General features: G+C 40.9%; 1 protein-coding gene across 1 annotated transcript in view; it reads right to left on the bottom strand.

The window, feature by feature from the left end:
* Window positions 1–1,059: 1,059 nt before the first annotated feature.
* Window positions 1,060–15,753, bottom strand: part of CCNYL1 (cyclin Y like 1) — a 33,743-nt gene continuing 19,049 nt past the window's right edge. Inside the window, exons 7-10 of the mRNA XM_030277670.4 lie at window positions 12,352–12,471; window positions 10,177–10,343; window positions 5,618–5,780; window positions 1,060–2,852 (exon numbers count right to left, since the gene is read on the bottom strand). Coding sequence (XP_030133530.1) covers window positions 2,736–2,852; window positions 5,618–5,780; window positions 10,177–10,343; window positions 12,352–12,471 — 567 coding nt within the window. The 3' untranslated portion in view covers window positions 1,060–2,735. The remainder of the gene's footprint in view (window positions 2,853–5,617; window positions 5,781–10,176; window positions 10,344–12,351; window positions 12,472–15,753) is intronic.

Raw genomic sequence — 15,753 nt, 5'->3', positions numbered from 1 at the left:
TTTGCCTCTTTGATAAAAGTGTTGCCAGCATATAGAGTAGTGCTAATTGAAGGGTATTACCCCTTCACAGTTCATTGTCCAGCTGAACCACCTCTATGCAATTCTTTCTGAAACATTCTTACTGCCCAGCACTTCAAAAAGGAACTGTATGGTTTACTTTTTATTGTTTAGCTAAGAAATACACTAGCTGTGTTTTCCCTAATCTAACTCTTTTAGGGGTACCAGAATGAATGGTACCCCTAAATGGTAAAAATAATTGCCATTTTTTCCTCCTAAGAAGCTGAGTTGGAGTTCAGGCCTGCTTAGTATCTGCTGAGCAGATCAAAATCCCATTGATAATGTGCTGTGGGCTACAGTAAAACTAAGCCAGCTAATATTCAAAGCAAAATTAGGTTCATAGCAGCTGTCTCCTGCAGGATGCATTGCAGAAGCAGCCATCAGCTTGAGATGTCATTCACCTGCCACCCAGATCAGCAGGAAGAGTCTCCATCTCACCTGGCAAAAAATGGAAACCAGTGGCCCCTGTCTCTTCTGAGCAGCTCACAGTGAGTGGCTGCTTTTGGGCAGCCCCACAGCAGAGTGCACCAGACTGATCCCACACAGCTGAAGGCACCAGCCCTGCTGATGGAAGCAAAGCTCTTTAGCAATTAGGTCACAAGTCAATCCAGGAGCTGGTCACTTGTAGCTTCCAATTTAGTGCTCCTCAAGGGAGGACTTAAAAACCATCAAATTGTCTCCAGAGAGACTAGCCCTACTTAAAGCCCATTGAAGTGCACAGAAACTGGCAGTGAGTGGTTTATTTGAGCAGGCCAAGAGAAGTTCTAAATCCAAAGACCATGTAGGAAGATCTGGGCAGCCATGCAGGGCTGCACCCTGCCCAGGAGTCTGCTGCCTGCTCCCAGACATTTGCCAGCCCATGGGGACTTAATGAAGGGGGAATAGGCTGAATGGTGATAGGGAATGGAGGGGCCTTAACACACATCACTGGGGTTTATATTTTTTTTTTCCTTTTTTGAAGGGCAGTGGAATCCAACAGCTGTACAGAACACATCCTTCACCTTTATCTTTAATTAAAATAGAGTTTATTAGCTTTTCTTTTAATACAAACATGAGAAAGGAAAACCACCTGAAGATGTAGTGTTATTTTCAGTATTGAATTGTGATCAATACCTGAAATGCCAAGTCCCGTGGGTTTGGGAGCCAGGGGCTGGCACATTTGCATACTGCAAAAGGCTGTATGCAGCATTGGAACAGCTGAGTGCAGCCACACTGATGATGGCACTCACACAGCCCCACTCCCAAAGGCAGATGGACTTGTTTGTTCAGTGTAAGTTTCTGGGCCTTGGCCGTAAGAGGAAGTGCACAAAACCCGTGTCACTCGGAGGGAGATCTGCTCCTAGGACACTGCCTAGAACCTATTTGGATCCAAGAAGGGAAGATACTACAAAGACTTGTAACAGGAAGAGTCTATAATAATACTTATCCTGTTTAGAGTTCAGTTTCAGAGCTTGAAAGTAAGCTCTGTTCTAAAGTCTCAGAAAGAGCAAACCCCAAGCCTCTAGAGCAGTTGCACAAGATAAAATTCACTTTGGGAAAAAAAAAAAAAAGTTTACAGAAAGCTTTTTGATAATTCTCAGTTGAACACAATATTTTTCCATCTACCTTGATAGGTAGTCCAGAATTCTCAAACTCATTATTGTCTCATTATGAATGTAACTTCCTTCCAGGAAACCAGGAGGAAGTTTCCTGGAAACTTCCTGGAAGTTTCCTGGATATCCAAGGAGAGCCAGATGGATGCACAATATCAGCTTTAGGAACTCATTGTATATAGCACAAGAGATCTGCAGTAGAACTCAGAGAAGCAGTGCTGCACACACGCCATTCACCACTGGATTGCTACACTGTTTGGGATGGTGATGATGTTTCCAGACCAACTTTTTCATTCAATGCCTCAGAAAAATACACAGATTACATCTCTTCCAGAGCAATATAAGTATTAGAAAATGAGAGAAGCACCATAATTCACAAGAAATGCAGCATGGACCCTATACATTTTAACAATACATAAAACTGTATCTCTGCCCCCAGTCAAAACATTCAAAGTCTTTTGACAATCTTTACTGGAGTGAAGTTGTGGGTGCAGAGATGGAATTCCTTCCTGCTGGGCAGCTTCTTGGTATGAACACATCACCAATAATAGCAGCTTTTAGTAGCCAAACCAGGGAAAAGCCATCAACACAAGTCTATGCTACTCTTTTCAGCTCCAGAGTGGCTTTATACTTTAGGAGTCCCATGTGTTGTTTTTGTTAACACTGCATTGACCTGAAATACAAATGCAGTGAAGACTCTGGATGACAGGGGAGAAGAGGGAAGAACATTGTAACTATAGTCATGTGGTTAGTGTTTAAATTCTAAAATTTAAAACTACTTATTATTAAAAACCTCAAGAGTTCACAGCTATAGGCCTACATAGTAAGCAAACATCTGTGGGGGAGACAAGGAGAGAAGTTTGTTTTTGCACCTCTGGATACATTAGGAGGAGGAGAGAGTTGATTTGACAAAGGTCTTGTCTTTTGCACCAAGTATGTTCCTCAGGCTCTGGGCTCCCTGGGCTGGCTGACTCTCTCACTTCCCCTTGCTGGAAGACACCATCACCGCTGGCTCGTGTGCATGGAGTGGTGGATTCCTCCGGCTCCTGTGGGTGCTGGTTCCTGGTGCTGCACCCTGCTCTCTCCTCAGGAGAGGATGGCATTAGAACGGCGGATACCAACTAAGTTATCAGCACTGAAAGATCGTCTCATAGCAGCTTTTGACAAGTCTTTGTATTTGTCTTCACACAGCCGGGAGATTGCCTGGACACCACAGACAGACACAGAATGAAAAGTCCACATTAGGAAAGTTCGAATATTCCATGGGAGGTTTTACAAGTGCAATACCAACAGCACAGGTGCTCTGCAGCAGTGACACTTCTGGCTTTTATCCAGAATGACAATAAATAACGACTACTCTGCAGGGAAAATAGTAATGGGGTCTGTCCCCAGGTAAACATGAACCCCAGCCATCAGAAAGGTAGACCTAAAGAAGGTGAGTGGTTTCCACATACAAGTATCTTCTTTATTTCACTAGTCTCACTCTCTAATGAAAAACTTGGATCCATCAGACTTAAGTTTGTGGAGGTTATGTTGAAAATCACCCCTTGTAGCTGGGTCTGGTGCATGCAGCAGCACAAAAATTTTATTTTAACAGTGCAGAAATTCACACAGGCATTTCTCTGGAGAAAAGGTTTCTGTGCTCCCTTGGACATCTTACCCTTGGCCACTCAGGATAAGCAAGCCAAGGAAATGAATTTCTACTACGGTGCCTGTTTTGCCTTTACTCCTAACATATTATTTATTCTTTCGTAATAGGATCACCCCCATGATCTGAGATGGAAGGGCAGCCATGGTACTTTATTACAGCAATTAAATATTAGCACGTGTAGACAATCTAGTGTTGAATTGCTTTTTCATCCATTTATTGGCTTGTCTCTGCCCTGCTTATCTAGCTATTCTAGTAACAAGCAGAATTATTTAAATTCTAATAACACAATTATCAAAAAAATACTGTGTCTCCTCCCCTGCAAGGCCTATTTCTGATTGGAGCCTTCAGGCATTATCAATACAAATTAATAAGGGATACCTGTAATAAAAAAGTCAAACTGAATTTCAGCCCTGAACATTTACTTCCATTAATAATTTACCACTTATCACCAGATGAACTTTCAGAGTCCTGTGATCAGCTACAAGCCTACACCTTCCCTTTAAGGCAGCACCCATTCAGCACAGCCCAGTGTTCTGCAAGTTCAAAAGGTGAAAAGCACTCTGAGCATGAATAAAGTTCTAAGTGTATTTTAAAATAATTATTTACATTTATTTCTGCCGACCTTCTGGAGGCATGCATTTGGCTCAAGAGTGGCATTCTTTGAGACACTGGCGGCATGAGCTCCTGGTGCAAGACCAGACAGACTCTCCATCCTGCTTTAATGCTCGCACATCAATCACACAGCAACCTGTGTTGACATATTTAGCCCCAGTTGCCCATATGGTGTAAATCAGTTTTCAGTTTCTGGAATTCACTAATTCACTGCTTTATACAGGCTCCTATCAGCTGCTTATGCGCTTCTAACCAAAAGGTAGAATTAAAAATTTTAGCAAATAATCTAAATATTTATCACATTTCAGAATTAACCCCCAAAATGTTCAATATACATGCATTAGTAAGTGCATGATAGCAAATTACATATTGGTCTGAAAATTACTCTGGTTTTAAATACCAAGCCCCCAAATACTAAGAAAGAAGAAACAAAACAGGGTCACTATCTGTAAATCATCCACTTATGCCCTGGCACTGAGCAGTTCAGTAAACATTTCCTGTGGACTATGAACTGCCCTACAACCACATTTACAATTAGTGACAGTGTTAGCTTAGAGTGCAAGTAACAAGGGTGAGACAAAGCAGAAGAGCTGCACTGCTTAACTTTAAATAGAAGAATTCATAGGCATATCATACTTATCATTCCAAAGGACCAGGAGGGATCCCACTTACTCCTGAAGTTCAGGCACTTATGGGACAAAATAAAATCCCTAGCCCTTGGCAGAATATTGGGGGTGGACAATGGAACAATATAAGCCAAGAATCTGCAGCACACCCCTCTCTGAAAGGGACTGTGGTATCAGTGTGTACAGGGCCTGTGGTAATGCTTTTGTTGAAAGGTCAACAAAACAACATGCAGAGTCATCAATTAAACCTGGACAGATGAAAGGTTGCATTGATCCAACAAGAAATTTCCCTGAGAACCCAGGTAATTTGTATATTTTCAAAATGTCTTACATATCTCCAGCAACTAGGAAGACTGACTCTGCAGAAATTAAAGCTTTTTAAAATGAGCCTTCATGCCAAGAAGGCTGCAGGGCCTCCCCACAAGGGCAGCCTTTCTATGGAGTAGAAAGGGACAGTAATCTGCATTTACACTCCCCTGGGCATTCTGAAGGATTCCCAAGAAGGGGCTACTCCAAAAGTTTATCTTAAAGCAACATTTCTCTGGAAAGATAGGAAGCCAAAACTTATTTCTGCAGCTGCCCCCAGACAAATTGTTTATTAAACCATGAGAGCAGTAAGAGTGCTCCCTCTAACTCTAAAAGCAGCTGTGCAGTGGGATGCAGTGGGAAACCTTCAGCTGGTAGTATTTAGAAGGGTCTGAGTGTGACTGTCTCTAGGTGCTTGGAATACAGACTGTGACCAGGGAGGGACAGACAATCCATTACACATGACACTAATCCTTTCAATCATATGTAGCCTAGAACTACGGTTCCCAAAATAGCATCTATTTTATTTTGCTATCTGCTAGACTTATGTAATCTCTTCCAAAACCTTTCCTTTTCTCAGAGTTCTAGCTTAGCCTATGCATGGTTTTAGAAGTGCTAACTGTATTTATAAAGAGGTTAAATTACCCTATAATATACTAATCTAAAAGCTTTTTAGTTTTTCTAACTGCCACTTAACATGATTAGCAACAGATGCTCTTACTACTCATACAAGACAGAGGAGTCCCTTGCTCAGCCACTCTCAGACCATTTACCTCCAGCTTCTGTGCTCTCTCTTTACTGAGAGGCTCCAGCAGAAAGCTCAGGTTATTGTCATCTGCTAGAGAGCGAAGATCAAAGTAGTATTTGGCGTAAACACTGGCAGGAACATTGATATTAAACTGCAGCAGCTCCAAGAAGTGTCTTTCCATCTCGTTCCTAGGAGGCGTAAGGGACAGGAGACAAAGGAAAAAAAAGATTGTTTTAGCTGGCTGAAAAGCTGAAGAGACCTCAAGCTTGTTTTAAACCCAGAAACTTTGAAACAGGTCACAGAGCTCTGCATTATTAGTTTCGAGAGACAGGTCATTCCCTGGTGCTGGAAACAAGGTGCAGGTTTTGAGTCCTGGCACCTCCGGCTCGGCGCGGAAGGCAGTGCCCTGTCGTGCACTCGCTGGGCTGAGCGGGGAGGTTCATTCTTCCGAGTTCCATTAGTGCAGCTGTACAATTCATGCGCCATTCTCACTCTCATACGGCCCCACACTATAGTGATCAGATGAAAGGAATGATGTATGCTGTTTATTAGCTCTGAAGAACTTGCAGACATTTTCACCAGGCTGATAACAGGAAGGGGGTTTATTGAAGCAGAGGCGGACTAACAAAAGGAGTAGGCAGATCACCACGGCAACAAATGGATCTATGAAGAGCTGCTGCTATTATCTCACAGAAAAAAGCCTCTTGAAGCAACATGGATTCATCTCCAATAAATAAATAAATAAGCAGCATTAGGTGGGAGAAGGAATTTTCTCCTCAATAGCATTAGGCAGGATAACAAAGTACTATGTCAAAGGGCACTGTCCAGTTTTACTCTCTTGTCTGTTTTCACTGGGCAAAATACTTGGAGGAAAGCATGGAGAGTGCCATGACATGAAAAAAAACCGCTTCAGCTACTGTAATGTGGTCAGCTAAATCAGAGATGTTCCACAGAGGAAAAACAGTATTTTACAAAATAACCTAAAAAGAAACTGGTGGTACATAAACCCAACAATTAAGTTCAACAACTCAACAACAGCCCCTACAGGTAGCAAATCTGTTCCAACAGAATTTAGCAGCTGTATAGGCCAGCTGTGAATACACCAGAAGATGAGTTGCACCAAGTCAGCATCAAGTTTGTTATTGCTTTTTTGGGAGCTTTTAAAATGGATGCTTTACCTATCAGTGCGGGGGCAAAGAAATCAAGGAATCATCTGTGTTGTCCTGTATTGGGTGGTGGGTCTCAATATGAATAGCAGCTTTGTGTTTCTTTCTAGCATAGCAGACTTGAGTATCATTGAACCTAGTGCCAAAATTAATTTCCTGTTCATATGGTCATAAGCCTATAGAAATGTAAATCAGATAATGTTTTGATGATCAGCTGATCAGAGCTTGATTTACCCTGTAAGTAAATGCTCTTCACTACCCCTTTTGTACTCACTAGGCTAATACATTTTAATTCTGTATAAATACAATTCTTCATTGGATTAACAAGTCTATTAATAGTGGTTTAAAACCTGGGAAAGGATAATGCCCATGTATTTTCTGTGCCTTATTTACAAATATATGTAGCCTAAAGAGTGAAGAGCATGTGTCCCCTTACAAACAATAACGGCAAGATTAGCAGCTGTACTGTTAATTTTTCAGCAATAATGGATTTGGTCTCATCAAAGCTAGCAAGTTCTGACAAAGGATGACTTCCAAATGTCAACTGAATTTCCTTAGTTTTTTGTTTTGTTTATCTTATTTCTAATGGGGGAAAAAATCAATCCCCTGAAACCCAAAAGAAAAATGTCTTTTATTAAAAAAACCTCACCTTTGCCTTGGGAAAATAGAAAAGGACTTGTGATATAAAAACTAAGATAAACACTTCAGCTATGTTTAGTAGGATGAGGCAAAGGCAAATGACCACATGTGGCAGTTGCCAGGCCTGGATCTTGTATCCCTTCAGAACCTAGAGCCCCCAGCTCCTGCCCTAACAAAGCTGTTGGGGTACTGCCAGCACAACTCCGAGCAGTGGGGGGACAGTTTGGTGGGAGGAGATGTACCTGTGCTGCCTCCACAAGGGGTGCCTGCCTTGTAAGCACACACACACACAGATTTGCAAACTGGGTGAACTAAATCAGATATAAAACCTTCTGCCAGTTCCAGAGTGGTGCAGCCCCTGTGCTTGGCTTGCAGTGGTTCAACAAGAGCATCTCACAGGTTACTGAGATCATTCCAGGTACAGAGAGCCAAGAGGAGAGTTCAGAGGAGCTCACAAACAAAACTTGCCACCAGTTCCTGTAGATAGGCTGGTCCTGCACAGGAATGGCCCACCCAGGGAGCGACACCGGGTAGAATCCTGCCAAGCAGTCTTCAGCTGCAGAGCTGCTGGGATTTTGGGTGGATTTGTTGGCAGCATCACCAGCCATCTCCAACATTAGAATGCAACTGTGACTGAAATCCTTTGCCAATTATTTTCTCTCATTAACTCTTGTATTTGGAATACTCATTATCAAATGACTGGTTTAAAAAATACTGCAACTACTAAAACTCACAATAACTATGTACCAACCATGAATTGAAAGTAGGCTTGTAAACTTAAAACGACTTTGCCAATTATTTGAAGCACTTTTCCAAGGTCCCTATAATGATGATGTTATCCAGCCAAGGAATGGTGAAGTCTGCCTAGTTGCAGAGCCTGGGATGAACACCCTGTGCCACTGTCAGGAAGGGGGTAATACAGTGTCTGCCCATACCTAAATTCAAAGGTCTAAATCATCTCAAATGAGATGGTATTACAAAAATCCCATCCTCAAATTGGAGGGGGAAAAAAAGCACCTAAATTCCATGTATTTTCTTGCCACCATCACTGCTTTGAAAATGCAAGCACTGACAATTTCAGGAGACCCAGCACTGGCAGTAGAGCATACATATCCTGCTTGTTACAGATATTTTCTGTGCTATCAATTTGATTTGCCCCAAATAGGGCTAGAAGAAGAGACATCAAAAAGGGTAAGATGTACACTCCAGCACTTCTGGCTTTGCTGACCCCACTTCAGCCATCTCAGAGTTATTTGCAGCAATGCTTAAAGTATGTTCCTCAGATAGATGAGTACTCAGGGCCAGGCTAAGTGGAGATGCACATTGTATAAAATCACTAATCATGCTTTCCTGAAAGCAGGGCTGGCAATATCCTGCATTTTGAGACAAAGAACTCCCAGGTAAGGGGTATGTATAAAAGAAGTAACAGTGGTTGTTGTTTAAGATGTGAAATAATTTAAATAATAAAAACTGTTTTGGTCCCTCATTTTTAGAAATACAGTCCCCCACTTAAAAGGAAGAAAACTAGGTATTCATCCTCTTAAAGAGTCCCAAATGAATAATTACTTACTGTATTTGAAACATTAGATTGGGCTGAATCCAGGGAAGAGAGCTTAGGGCAAGAATACTGCCCCATGACACAGACAGCCTCCCAGTGCTGTGCCAGAGCTCTGCCAGCTCAGCCTGCTCCTGTGCTAGAACTGTCACTGCACAGCCCTGGACACATGCTCAGGGCACAGCACTGTGATTAAGCTCAAAACACACACAAAGCATGTCATGACAGCAAGGCCAGAAAGCCTGGTGTTTTAAGCTGGATTTCTGTCATTTCTACCTATGATAATAAGAGAAACAGGAGAACAAGCTAGCAAATAGAATTAAAATGAAAAAGTTCATGTTTCAACTTTGTGAGAAGGGATTTAACAGAAAACCTAATGGGCCAACTACACTCCACATAAACACACCTCCAGCCCAAAGTATGAGCCTGGAGCCATGAGGATAAATATCTTCCCATACTGCAGAATTTGGCTTAAAGCTGAGTGCAGCAAGAAAAGACAGCAGATTCAAAATTTCTGAAAAATGGAAATGGACATCTAAGACAAAAATATATCTAAGGAACAGCCTTCTCTTAGAAAAAGTAGTAAGACTGAGGACTTTGTTTTCAGCACTGTAAGCACATCTAAGAACCTACCCAGAGAGGATAAGCTGTAGCAGTGGCTGTGTGTAACACAGGCAACCATAACTACCCACACAACACCTGCCTGTCACCAGCAGCACCAGAGTTCAGACCTTGAGATGTTTAGGCCTTAACTGGATACACAAGCACACATGAAAGTCCCAAGTTAGCTTTACCTTGCAATTCTTCAAATTCTAAAACAGAAAAGGCAGGGGACAAATTTAGTTCACTCTTTTTTCCCTTCTAAAAAAACCTTTTGATAAGACTATAAATTGGGCAGTTTAGTTCCATGGCTCATCACTGAGATAAAGAAGGTAAAGAAAACTAACTTCGAAGTCACTCATGCAAGTCATTAAAATTATTAATAGAGATTTGTCTCAAAGTAGGGCAATTATCCAAAGTTTCTTGAGGTAAAAAAGAGAATGAGGCCAGACACTAAATATACACCTTATATATATATATATATATATATCTCCTAGCAACAAAAATAGATTTTTTCAGCATGTTCACGTGTTGCTTAAAAATCCATAAGCAAACAAAAAACCCCCCACACAAAAAAAACCCCAAACCCCCACCATTGTATACTACCCGAATCTTGCAACTTACATGTCTTCAACAGTAATGTCCTTCAGTATTTGGCAATAATCCACATTCCACACAGCTTGATCGTCCCAGACTTTAGAAGCCAGCAGAATAGCTCCTAGGACTATCCTCTTCCAGTTACTAGGGCATATGTCAATCTCTGCATAGGTTAAAAGCCTTTCCAAATAAACCTATACAAAGAAAGAAAAAAAAAACCAAACAACAACAAAACCCCACAACTGAATGTGTGTAATTAAGACCTGGAGGAGAGCTGAGCAGCAAACATGCCAGTCCAATAGGACTATTTATTACTGTTAAGTGTGTCAACATAAGTATCAACTACTTACACTTAAAAATCCAAATTTTCAGGAGTTACAGGTTCCATTTTTTTATTTTCCCCCAAGAGCTGGACCACCAGGTTGCACAATAGCTAGTGAGGTGAGAGTTCTGAGCAATGAGCACTGCTCCTTCAGGGAGGCACTGCTACAGCTCTGTCACCCAGTCACACATCACTGGCAGGTCCTCATTAGGGCCTGCCTGGATGGCACATCACTCAACATCACATTAGCCTTTCATCCTGGTTAAGGTTCAGCACTGGTAGCTTAAAAAGTGCTACAACCTGCATTTGGTCTCTAGTGATGGGACAAAGATGTGTTAATCACTGTCTTTCCACAATGAAAGGCCTTTAGTGCTATTTCTGTCTTACCCTGTAGAACAGACTTCAATCCCTTCATCACCCTCACCAACTGCTTCAGCAGTGAGACATGCCCAAGTCCAAAGATGTGCCTTGGTCTTTTCCTCCCATGAGATCTCACACCAACTCTAGGATGTTGAATCCCTCTCTTCCTTCAAAGTTCTCTACTATTCACACTCCTATAATGATCCATGTACTAAGACATATGCACTGTCAAATTTGAATATAAATTGGTTTTAATTTTCTATACTCCCATCTAAATCCAAGTTTCTAATGTAGCTTCAGATAAATTAGTCGGTAAGGGAAGCTCCACCCATTAAGGTCTAAGGGAAGGATTAATCTTTGTCACTGAGTACTCTACATGCTTTCTTGCCATTCTTGGCTTGTAGCCTTCAAATAACCTAAAGGCGTTCCTATAATAACAGGGCCATCTAGTGGTAAAATTTACTTTAAAAACTAACTCCCATTTTTTGTAAACACTTCACATAGTTTGCCCAGGGTTAGCTGTCATCTTGTTCTGTCAAAATTACTCGCCTGTCTTTGAAAAAGTAAAAACCTTCAACTACTTTCAGAGTTTCAACAGCTCGTAAATATTCAGCCTTTTAAATTACTCACTTCCTTATTAAAGAGAGCCCCTCAAGCTAAGTTTGCTTAATTGCTATACTGTCTTTTGGTGATGGTTCTGTTCTCCTTTCACACTGTTTTTCAGAAAGAAGCCACAATGAAGACTGAAGTTTAGTCTGCAACAAAGTGCAGTTTGAGAGATAGTCTAAAGTAGCAATTATACATGTTATGGTATTTAAATTTCCTTTCATATATATATGCACACACACACATTTTATTTATATATATATAATCATTGTCACTGATAAATTTTTTAATCCATCATGCTTTCTGAAATCAAACAACACATTGTAATGAGATTATTATCTTAATATTGTTCTTAAATTCTAAGTACCTCTATCTCACCTGGGGAAAAAGGTTATAGCCTCTTTGGCTTAATTTAAAAAAAAAAAGTTTGGTAGAAAGATGGAAATGATTGAAGGACATAAAAATGAGAAAGATCCTCTCCTAGAGTTTCTAAAGGATTGACTCTTGATCCCTTGAGGCAGTTGTGGTTAATATGAACTCAAAACTAACACCTTCCCCTCTACACACTGAAATAAAAAATGTCTTTGTGTATGATCTAATCAGACCCCACTGTTTACAGCATCCCACTGTTCTGGTCCACTCAACCTCCTTCAGGGAGTTATGTATTATGAGACAAACAGGGTTTTATAGGGCAAGTAATTAAGCATTACATATTTACATACAGAAAAGGGAACTGCCCTTTTATTTAGTCACTTCTGTGACTACTTAGCAATCTATAATGAACTCACTTGTACTGTGCCGTCATTAATAGGGTTTCATGAGATACTCTTAACTATTTAAATGCCAGTTCAGTCCGGATCTCTTAATGAGAGGGGAGAGGCCTCCAAAAGCTCGAGCTGCAGCACTGCCCTTACCAGTGTCACTATTGCACATTCCGCTGTCAGCTGCGCCGCGCTGAAGAGCGTCCGAACAAACCGGTAGATGTGCTTGTGGTCAGGGTCATGCTTGTAGTAGTCATCTGGGACTTCTTCCCGCTGAAAGAAAGGTCTTGGAATTACTGAAAAGCTGTCTACTTAACACTGACTCTAAAGAACAGGTTATTTCTTCTCACCGAGGTGTATACACCCATTTCCTGTTACAGAGGCAGAACAGAATTATACCCTGAAAGAAGCAGCCTTGCAATATTGCAAACATTCCAAATAAAACACAGTAGCTTTAGGTGGTATCTCTCTTCTGGACACTTGTTTCATCTGTAGGGCCAACAGGAAAGAGAATGAACTACCATCATCACTGCTAGGTGCTAACTATTGTCCATGGAACATTCTTCAGACTGAAAGAGATGTAAAAAAAAAAAATGCTTTTCCCAGCAAGAAAATCACAGGTATATACACACCAGGGAAACCATGGCTCTTCAAAAGGCAAAATTAACAGACTTCATAAGATTCCTCTTCCAGCTGAGGAAGCACTGAAGAACATGTGGCAATAATTCTGTGACGTGCAGAACTAAGAAGTAATTTACACTGTCTTCATAGGACTCATTCCTGAGAGCCTCCAGAAAGACAATGAACAGTCGACTTGATTTAACTCTGGCACAGTCCTAAACTGTTTCTAAACACAGGGGAGAAGAAAAGCTCAGAAATAAACAGTCTGTAAAAGCAATCCTAAAGTAAGTGTTTGAGATACATTGTGATATTTAGCACTTTTTCTGGAGGGATGAAACTTCAAGAGCTCCAACTCTGCACACTGGTTCTGCAAGATTGATACTGAATAGATCTCCGTCTACAGTTCAAGTTAGACCTACAGTATGGTCAGGACAGCAGCTGAGGACAGCATACCTGCTTGACACTAGGCTAGTGGTTGTAAGGTAAGTAAAGCAGTGTCTTCCTGTGGTTTTGCAGTTTAAAATAGCAGGGGAGCACTGTCAAGTGAAATGGAGAGGTAAGTTAACTTAGTGCTGCTCACAGAGCCTTCTAATACACCACTAACCAACAGAGGTTATCTCTGCAAGGGGGACATGCAACATTAGGAACAGCATGAGCAGGAACACTGCTCATTCCTGTGCTACACATGGTACAAAAGCACATCTGGAAATACATTTTTGCTGACTGGATGTCCTGAGATAACCCACAATGGTATTGTATTCCTCATCTATCTGTGCCCAGAAACTGTCACTGTCGCTTTAGGACCCTGCTGCAGGAAGCTGGGGATGGCTGGGTGCTACCCCAGGTGCTTTTAAACTTGGCTCTGGAAGGCAGCTGGGCCCTGCTGCTGTGTGGTTTTGGCTTTGATGGCTGCTTGGTCTTGCCTTGAGCACAGGATTTGCTCATTCTGGGCTCTCTTTTTGGTGGTTTTTTTTTTCCTAGTCTCAGAGAGACTGCAGTTAATGGCCTTCTCATCTTGGGAAGGGTATTTCTGGCATTTTGGGTCTCTCCTTGTTCCCACAGTGTGTGAGATTCAGCAGTTTGGTATTTAGCAGTTATTTACTGTTAGATTTTGCCTGTTGCTGTTTGTTAGTATATTGGGTTTTTCCCCCCTTACATCTACTTGTGTTCATTTCTTATTGGTAGGAAGGGACTAGTTGAACCTATACAGGGAGGCAACTTATTCCAGTGTTCTCCTTTTAAATTGTCTTAAACCAAGACACTGGAAGTGAGAAAGGAAGCACCAAGGCTGGTATTTGTGACTAAATCCATTATACCAATAACTGGATCCCATTAGGGTCAACAGAGCCAGGTTTGGACTCCTTGTGAGTGCATCTTTAGAAGACAAGGTGTTCAGAGATTTCTTCCTGCTAATTAACCTTTCTGAAGGAACAGTAGGTACCCAGGCAAAACACCATTGCTATAGAAACTAACAAGCCATGTGTGCCTTTCCCTCACAAGTGCGACAACCAGCTCTGGCTCTATTTCTGTCTGTATGCTGCAGTAAGATAGAAGAGACCTTTAAGTGTTCCCCAGAAGACACAATGATTTTCTTCTCATTAAACAGGAGGGAGGGTATATGAAAGGATCAAAGGATGTCAGGTTGTTAAAGAAATTGTCCGATGGAGTTAATTTTACATAAATAATTTTGAATGTGAAACAATAGGTTCAGGTATTTAAATTTGTGGAAGAGGTTTTACAGCGACTTCTCTGAGCTAGAGAGAAGTTTGATAAGAGGATCCATGTTTACCCCTGAAAGAATTTCCTACCAAGGTCGTTGACATAGAAACCAAGAAAGAGAGAAGGATAAATAAGAGAAACCTGCAACTCTCTAATCCAATAAGCACTTTGTTTCTTCTGACCAATGAGTAAAGTGTAAACTTAGGAGATTTTAAAGAATGTATAAAAAGCATGCATGCCAGAATAAAAAAAGACTTGAAGCCTTCTGAAAATGGAATGTTGCTTTGAATTGTGACCGTTTCAACCACAACATAACATAGTTTTGGTCCACCCTTTTTGATCTGAAGTGCTACAATCCATACAAGAAATCTTGAATACAGCTCCTGTCCTTTTTTTAAAAAATTGAATAAAGAGTTGTATTTACTTATATTGCACTGTACAATTCCTAGCACAGTTGGTCATATTTAGGGATGAAACTTTAACAAACTTAAAATATTTACTTGTTTATTAAAATCTCTTTATTAACAAGTGAGATCCATGAAAATAGGCTATACTGCATTCACTCAGGTAAGTCCCAGAACAAGTTCAATTTTTAAAGCTGCTGGATCTTTGCTAAATTAATTTCACAAGAAAAACAAAGTAAGTGGCTCTGTAGGACAGGCATGAAACTACGGGTGCTCAAACTGAATGTGAAAAGCACACACTCCACTCTTGAGCTTCCCTGTACTATGAGGTTTTGCATCTTTAAGAGTGTCTAAAAAGGTGCACCAGGACCAGACACATTAAAATCACATCCTGAATGCTCCTTGCTTTTACTGCAAGCAGCCTTACATGTATTTGCCTTAAAATGTTGCCTTTCCAGTTTCTAAAAGGCCAAACTCACTGTTGCCGACTTTGTGTGATGCTTCATGTACTACATTCTCCTGTCCGCAGTCATTTAAAAGGTTAGGCACATATCTACTAACCATGTCTTCCTAAAGAAATAGAAAACACTTCTAATAAAGCAGTTATTAAAAAGGGGGAGAAAAGAGACGGACAATAAACTTCAGACACGAAATACAAAAGAATTGGGCACATGATTGTTTCTATATATTGTAAAAGCATAAAAATCAAACACAGCTTGTAACATTCAGACTGGGCTCTATCCATGATCTAGCTGATCTCAGAAGACACTGCACTTTGTATTACATATAAAGACACAATTTAAAATCAATT

This window comes from Taeniopygia guttata, chromosome 7 (genome assembly GCF_048771995.1).
Source record: "Taeniopygia guttata chromosome 7, bTaeGut7.mat, whole genome shotgun sequence".
NCBI lineage: Eukaryota > Metazoa > Chordata > Aves > Passeriformes > Estrildidae > Taeniopygia > Taeniopygia guttata.
Note: the sequence above shows the minus strand (reverse complement) of the source record. Positions and strands in the feature narration are given on the sequence as shown.